Source organism: Octopus bimaculoides, chromosome 30, assembly GCF_046866305.1.
Source record: "Octopus bimaculoides isolate indiv1 chromosome 30, ASM4686630v1, whole genome shotgun sequence".
NCBI classification, from domain to species: Eukaryota; Metazoa; Mollusca; class Cephalopoda; order Octopoda; family Octopodidae; genus Octopus; species Octopus bimaculoides.
The window spans coordinates 17,568,361-17,575,860 of record NC_142957.1 but is presented as its reverse complement, the minus strand read 5'-3'; the positions used below and the strand labels follow the sequence as shown (position 1 = coordinate 17,575,860).

Sequence of the window (7,500 nt, the reverse complement as noted above, 5' to 3'; positions counted from 1 at the left end):
TCCTAATACCTTTTACTGATTAATTCTACAATATATATAGGATTAAATCTACACCGGAATCGTATCAGTCGATCTAACTCGCCAGTCATCTTTACAACGTGGATTTTAGTGGGATATTACAATAGCGTTTAATATTTAAATTGTTTCTTTTAAACTAAAACTTATAATAATGTTTTGACTGAAGATGATAGCATATATATATCAGGTTTATATATACCCTTTACAGATTAAATATATAGGACTTAATCTACACCCTAAAACACATTAGTAATCCTACCGCACAAATCTTTATAACGAATGATTTAGTTGACTGGTAGCAGTATTGACGTTTCGACATGAAATAGTTGAAGTATTAAATCATTTATAAAATTAATAAACAAATTTAATAATTGTTTTGACAGCCGATAATAAAATTTATTGTCGACAATAAAATAGACATCAGACATTTTCTAAATCCTATTTACAGATATTTAGAGCTGAATTTACACCGAGGATTTTAGTTTACCATTATAGCAATATTTCGTATTTCAAATGTTCCTTTTTAAATCAAACATTATAATAATGTTTTGATTGTGAATAAGACACACATATATTTATTATAGGTTTTTGTACGTTCTTAAAATATTAACGCCGATACACTGTTAGTCGCATCGGTTATCCGAACACACAGGTATTCTTTGTTACGAATGTTTTTGTTGAATAAGAGCAGCCTTCACAGGTCACCATAAAATATAGTTGGAGTTAGTTATTGAATTATTTAATCATTTAAAAAAGTTAACTAGCAATTCTAATAACTATTTTGATTGTTGACAATAAACTAGATACATCTGACTTCAAAATATCTCTTATAGAACTAAATTTACACCGAAGATTATAGTTGAATCTACACTAAATTTACCACGAAGATTTTAGTTGAATATTACAGTAGGACTTAATATTTAAATGTTCCTTTTAAATTAAACATTATAAAAATGTTTTGATTGAGGATGATAACATATATATATTAAATTTTTATACACCCTTCACTGGTTAACTCCACGATATATAAAACTAAATTTACATCCTCAATCGTAGTTATTCTAATGGGGGAAATATCTGGAGACCAGAGGCTTTTCGTTGAATAACAGCAGTTTTGACATACCGCCATAAAATAATAGTTGAAGTCAATTATTAGATTATTTTAAAAATTCACAACCAATTTTATCTGTTTGATTGTTGATGATAAAGAAGATACGTCAGACGTCTCAATATTCTTTAGAGAGATTAATTCTTCCATACGTAGAACCAAATCTTTTAATCAATCCCAAGTCATCTACGATATATAAAACTTAATCTACACCCTGTATAACATCAGTTATCTTAACACACAAATCTTCTTTACTAACGAAGGATTTTAGTTGAATAATAGCAGTCTTGACATGTTGCCATAAAATAATCGTTGAAATTAATTATTAAATTATTAAAAAAAAAATTAACAAACAATTTTATTATCTGTTTTGATTACTGATGATAAAGTAGATATATCAGACATCTTCTGTATACCCTTTAAAGATTAACTCTATCATGAGATAATATTTATCCCTACTTTAAACATCGATGTTCTGTTAAAACACACTATACTAACTCTACCATATATACAAACAAATCGATTAATCGTGTTCCTAATCCAAACTCCCAAAGCATCTAGAGAACGAATGTCTTTAGTTGAATATTACAACAATCTTTAAATATCACTTTTAAATTAAGAATTATGATAATATTTTGATTGATGATTATAAAATGAATGTTAGGCTTCCAAACACCCTTTACAGATTAACTCTACGATATCACACCCTTTACAGATTAACTCTACGATATCACACCCTTTACAGATTAACTCTACGATATCAATGATTGTTAGGCTTCCAAACACCCGTTACAGATTAACTCTACGATATCACATCAGCTACCCTAAGACGAGTCTTCATTACAACTAAGGTCTTTTATTGAATAACAACTGTACTGGCATGTCGCCATAAATATAGTCGGAGCGAAGTATTAAATTATTTATAAAATTAATAAACAACTTTAATAACTGTTTTTCACTGTCGATAATAAATAAAATCTCTTCCTGTCAAAGGTTTCCATATCAGCCGACCCCACGGCAGGAAACACAAATGAGGGCAACAGCATCAAACTCCCTCGTTCACCAAATGCCACGTATCAGGGGGAGGTTTCCAATAACGAAGGTGTCGCACAGCCAACGGTGGTGCTCCAGCATGACCGCAGCTTTAAAGCTGAAAGACTTTAAAAAAATGAAGAAATTATATGCATATATCTATGCATATGCGGTGTATGTATATATATATATATATATATATATATATATATATATTACAAATAAAAGGGTAAAGGATTATCAATTTTATTAATTTATTAATAAATTAATAATTAATAATTTTTACCAAGCCCTTCGGTGAAGCAACTGTTGCTGTTCCCTTAATTATGTGTGTTTTGTTCGAATGGTAACCACTCCTGAAGAAGTGCCAAATGTCTAAATCCAATGGACCAGTCACTGGATAAGTTTGGCACAGAAATGTTAACGTAGAGTGGTGAATAAATCGATATATCGAGTTTGAAGTCTCTGTCTCTTTTGAATATGAAAATTTAAAAGTTAAAAAACCTTATAATATAAATATAAACTGTGAGAACGACCCTTAAGGAATCTAATTAATGATCCCCTAAGGTAAGTTCTTATGCTATATTGGTAACGGTTGCTACATCCTCTGGGAAATTATAATATATATATATATATATACATATGTGTATGTGTGTATATATATATATATATATATATCTATATATATATGTCTGTGTGTGTGATATAAGAACATATTGAGGCGCGAGTATATGTGGTTTTCGTTCTTCTGTTTCTCACTCTCCGTACCTCCCCTTCTCTCTCTCTCTCTCCCTCTCCCTCTCTCTCTCTCTCTCTCTCTATATATATATATATATATGCGTGTGTGTGTGTACACAATTCCGAAGAGCAAAGTAAACAAAAACAACAACACCACAACATTCATAATAAAAGAAAACCAAAAACAACCAAGATCCGGTTCATTATCAAGTTTTTTGCAACTGCACCTGTAATCGTAGACACACACACTTACAAGCACTTACAACACACACACATACACACACACACACACACACACACACACACACACACACACACACACACACACACACACACACAGAGTCATATATATATATATATATATATATATATATGAAAGAATTATATTTTTATATCTATATATATATTACATTAATGGAGGCGCAATGGCCCAGTGGTTAGCGCAGCGGACTCGCGGTTTCGATTCCCAGACCGGGCGTTGTGAGTGTTTATTGACCGAAAACACCTAAAGCCCCACGAGGCTCCGGCAAGGGATGGTGGCGAACCCTGCTGTACTCTTCCACCACAACTTTCTCTCACTCTTACTTCCTGTTTCTGTTGTGCCTGTAATTCAAAGGGGTCAGCCTTGTCACACTCTGTGTCACGCTGAATATCCCCCGAGAACTACCTTAAGGGTACACGTGTCTGTGGAGTGCTCAGCCACTTTGCATGTTAATTTCACGAGCAGGCTGTTCTGTTGATCGGATCCCCTCGACGTCGTAAGCGACGGAGTGCCAACAACAAACAACAATATATATATATATATATATATATATATATATATATATATATATATATATATAAATGCGCCCTTTTAAAAAGCTCATGGGCCCGGTTTCCCGGTTTCTATGGCGTATGTGTTCCCCAGCTGGACGGGACGCCAGTCCATCGCAGCGTTACTCATTTTTGCCCGCTGAGTGGACTGGAACTACGTGAAATGAAGTGTTTTGCTCAAGAACACAACGTGTCGCCCGGTCCAGGAATCGAAACCACAATCTTACGATCATGGTGCTGACACCCTAACCACTAAGCCACGCGTCTCCACACACACACACACACACACACACATTCACACACACATATATATATAGAGAGAGATAGATAGATAGATAGATAGATAAATAATTTGTTAGATGATAGGTAGATAAATAGATAGCGGGATATATTTATTGATAGGGAGAAAGAGAGGGGAGGGAGACAAAAAGATAGATAGATAAATGGAAGGCGAGATAAAGCGAGCCTGCACCCCAAAACAAGGGACGTCTCACTGATTAACAAAGCCCCACTCTTCAACATACTTGAGCCTCTAGTTCGCAGTCTCATTGCCTTCGCTCCTTCGTGATTTTATCGGTTCCACAACAACCTCTGTTTGTTTCAAGTGCTTATCGTAACACTGTTCTGTTAGACAGTGACCCATTTTGCAACGCACAACAATGACTTTTACACAGACTGCACTGTATCTTCTCTCTGTGTATTATCATGGTAGCAGGAATATCCACCAGAAGACTATCAGATGCTGTTAAACATCACCTGCCACAGTGCGCTTCGCGTTTGGTTTAGGTTTTCGGGGTATTTTCTCACTAAGCATGTAGTTCTTTTATTCTCTAGTTCTGATAAAATATTTGCTAAAAAATTATAATGGAGTATCCTGTATGTTGAAAAACCTATATTATGCACCCGAAGATGGCGGTGTAATTTCAAATTGATGTAAGTGTTTTGCTCAAAAACACAATGATCCACCCTGCCCAGGAATCGATCCTATGATCTAGCGATCGTGAGGGCAATACGCTGACCCCTAGGTCACGCGTCTTCAAGAAGAGACAGAGTAAGAATGTGTACTAAGGGGCAAATCAAGTATCGAGATCAAAGCGGCAGGTGAATGTTACTACTGGTTTAACACCAGGAAGACTGTCCACCAGCTGGTCTTCGCTCCAACGCTCTGCACTCCGTACTCCATATATACAATACATCGCCAGCAGTCGGAGCGAACCCCTACTACCCCCACCCAGCAGCTAACAGAGGGTCTGCCTGGAATTGAACCAGCAGTAGCATTCAACCTTACTACTTTGTCTCCTCTTGAGATTGTGTAACTTGGTGTTTTGCTTGTTGCAGATCATTGACCGGTGGTCACTTTGTGTCTCTGGCAGAGGCGGATCTTAGCTGTCACTACAGTGAGCAAGTGTCTGCAGCTGAGGATGAGTCAAATAGGTCGAAACTGGGCCAATCCCGCCCGCGATCCAGTCATCTACCAGAGGGTAGCAGGACTTCGCTCCCACTGCTGCCACTGTATATAAGGGGTGCAGAGCGTTGTACCGAAGACCAGCTGGCGGACAGTCTGCCTGGGGTTGAACTAATAGTAACATTCAACTGCCACTGCCGTATCTCTCTCTCTCTCACTCTCTCTCTCTCTCACTCTCTCTCTCTCACTCTCTCTCTCTCTCTCTCTCTCTCTCTCTCTCTCTCTCTCTATATATATATATATATATATATATATATATATAGAGAGAGAGAGAGAGAGAGAGAGACCACACACTAGATGGTGGTCAGTCAGTCCAGCTCTCTGCCCCTCTCATGGCCCGAACGCTAGAAACGTCTTTCATATCACGTTTTCTGATCAGAATATAATCTATGGGATGCCACTTCTTAGATTTTGGGTGAATCCAGGTGGTTATATATCTATTTTTCTGCTTAAACAGAGTGTTGGTGACAACCAGAATATTCTCAGTACAAAACGTCAAAAGAGCTACTCCATTTTTATTGCATGTATGTGCGCACTCACGCACACACACACACACACACATACACACATGCACACACAAGGCGGCGAGCTGGCAGAAACGTTAGTGGGCCGGGCGAAATGCTTAGCGGCATTTAGTCTGCCGCTACGTTCTGAGTTCAAATTCCGCCGAGGTCGACTTTGCCTTTCATCCTTCGGGGGTCGATTAAATAAGTACCAGTTACGCACTGGGGTCGGTATAATCGACTTAATCCCTTTGTCTGTCCTTGTTTGTCCCCTCTGTGTGTAGCCCCTTGTGGGTAGTAAAGAAATAACACACGAAGACAGATATAAAATGTCTGTAATTAAGTATGATTACATATAGTTACATGTGTGGGTGTTTGTGTGTTTGTTTGTGTGTGTGTGTGTGTGTATGCGTATACATGTTTTTTTTTCCTTCTCAACCTCTCTCTCTTTCTCTTACTCATGTTTTAATAATTTTGTTTCTTTACAGTGTCCATGAATTCGTCCCAGATTCAAAATTGCTCCTCACTGGTCGGTCGGGCCTGACGATCGAACCTGCGTCACTGCTGTGTGGTTACATCATCATTCTGCCACGCCCACCACTAATGGACAAAACTTGTAAAGCATGGGGTGGAGCGGAGAAGGTGAATTACCAGCAAACCAGCTCCCCAAACGCTAACAACAACAACAACAACAACAACAACAACAACAACAATAGCAATAGCAAGAACAAAAGCGGTGGCGGCAACGACGAGATTGATAGCCACAGCAACAGTGCCAGCGGCAGCGATCATCGTCATAGTTACCATTACCACCAGCAACAGCAGCAGCAGCAGCAACATCATCATCATCACCATCACCACCACCCGTACCAGAAGTCCCCCCATCATTACAGCGACAACAGTAGAAGCAGCGACGATAATAAAAACAACAGCGACGGTCAAGAGAGTAGCCACCAACAACACTATCAGCAGGAGCAGCAACAACACCAACACCAACTGCAAAAACGTGAGGACCGCAGTGGTGCCCAAAGTAGTCCCCACCACAACGACGCTCGCTACCATCATCACCCTCAACAACAGCAACAGCAAAACAACAACAACAACAACAGCAGTAGTAGTAGTAGTAGTAGTGGTGGTAGTAGTAGTAGTAGTAGTAGTGGTAGTAGTAGTAGGAGTACTAGCAATAGTAATACGAACAGTAGCAGCAACGTTACAGATAATAACAATAAAGCCAGTAACAACAACAACAGCAGTAACAACAACGGTAACAAGAACAATAGCGGCACTCGAGACAATCAAACCATGGCCCACCATCGGATAGTTGTGAAGAAGGAGCCCGGTTTGTGTTCGTCGTCGGCTGATCACTGGAGTCACCTGACGCCGATGCCCATTCCAGCCACGCTACCTTCGGACGTTATGGCCGGAAGTCCAAATATCCCAAGCATGCCCGACCCTAAATCCGCGTTCGCTTCGCCGTATTATCCCGGAGTGCTCAACATGCATAGTAGACCCCGGGGCTTGTATTTAACCAACAGTCTCAAAATGCAACATGCCACATCATCCCCGTCGCCACTCCAAGCGCCACCAACGTCACAGTCTCATACAGCACATGCACAAACATCGGCGTCTTCGACGGCGGCGGCACCAGTTCCGCTTACCCTCACACAGACTACATCAGCAACGGATAACATTTTAATGAACCAAGCGGAAACCTTATCGCAACAGCGCAACATTAGTAGCCCGCGATTGGGTTCCGCTCATCTCGGAAGAGATCTATCTTCCATATGTCTATCGGCCCCTTCTGTCAAGGTGGACATAGAACA

At 39.2% G+C, this 7,500-nt stretch overlaps 1 protein-coding gene across 4 annotated transcripts in view; it reads left to right on the top strand.

Moving 5' to 3' along the window:
* The window catches only part of LOC106883731 (uncharacterized), a 122,139-nt gene that overhangs the window by 7,191 nt on the left and 107,448 nt on the right, over window positions 1-7,500 (top strand). For all 4 annotated transcript variants that reach the window (XM_089346363.1, XM_089346362.1, XM_089346365.1 and 1 more), the window contains exon 2: window positions 6,166-7,500. This exon is cut by the window's right edge and continues 98 nt beyond it. In XM_089346363.1, the coding sequence (XP_089202489.1) occupies window positions 6,281-7,500 (1,220 nt within the window). In that variant the 5' untranslated portion in view covers window positions 6,166-6,280. The remainder of the gene's footprint in view (window positions 1-6,165) is intronic.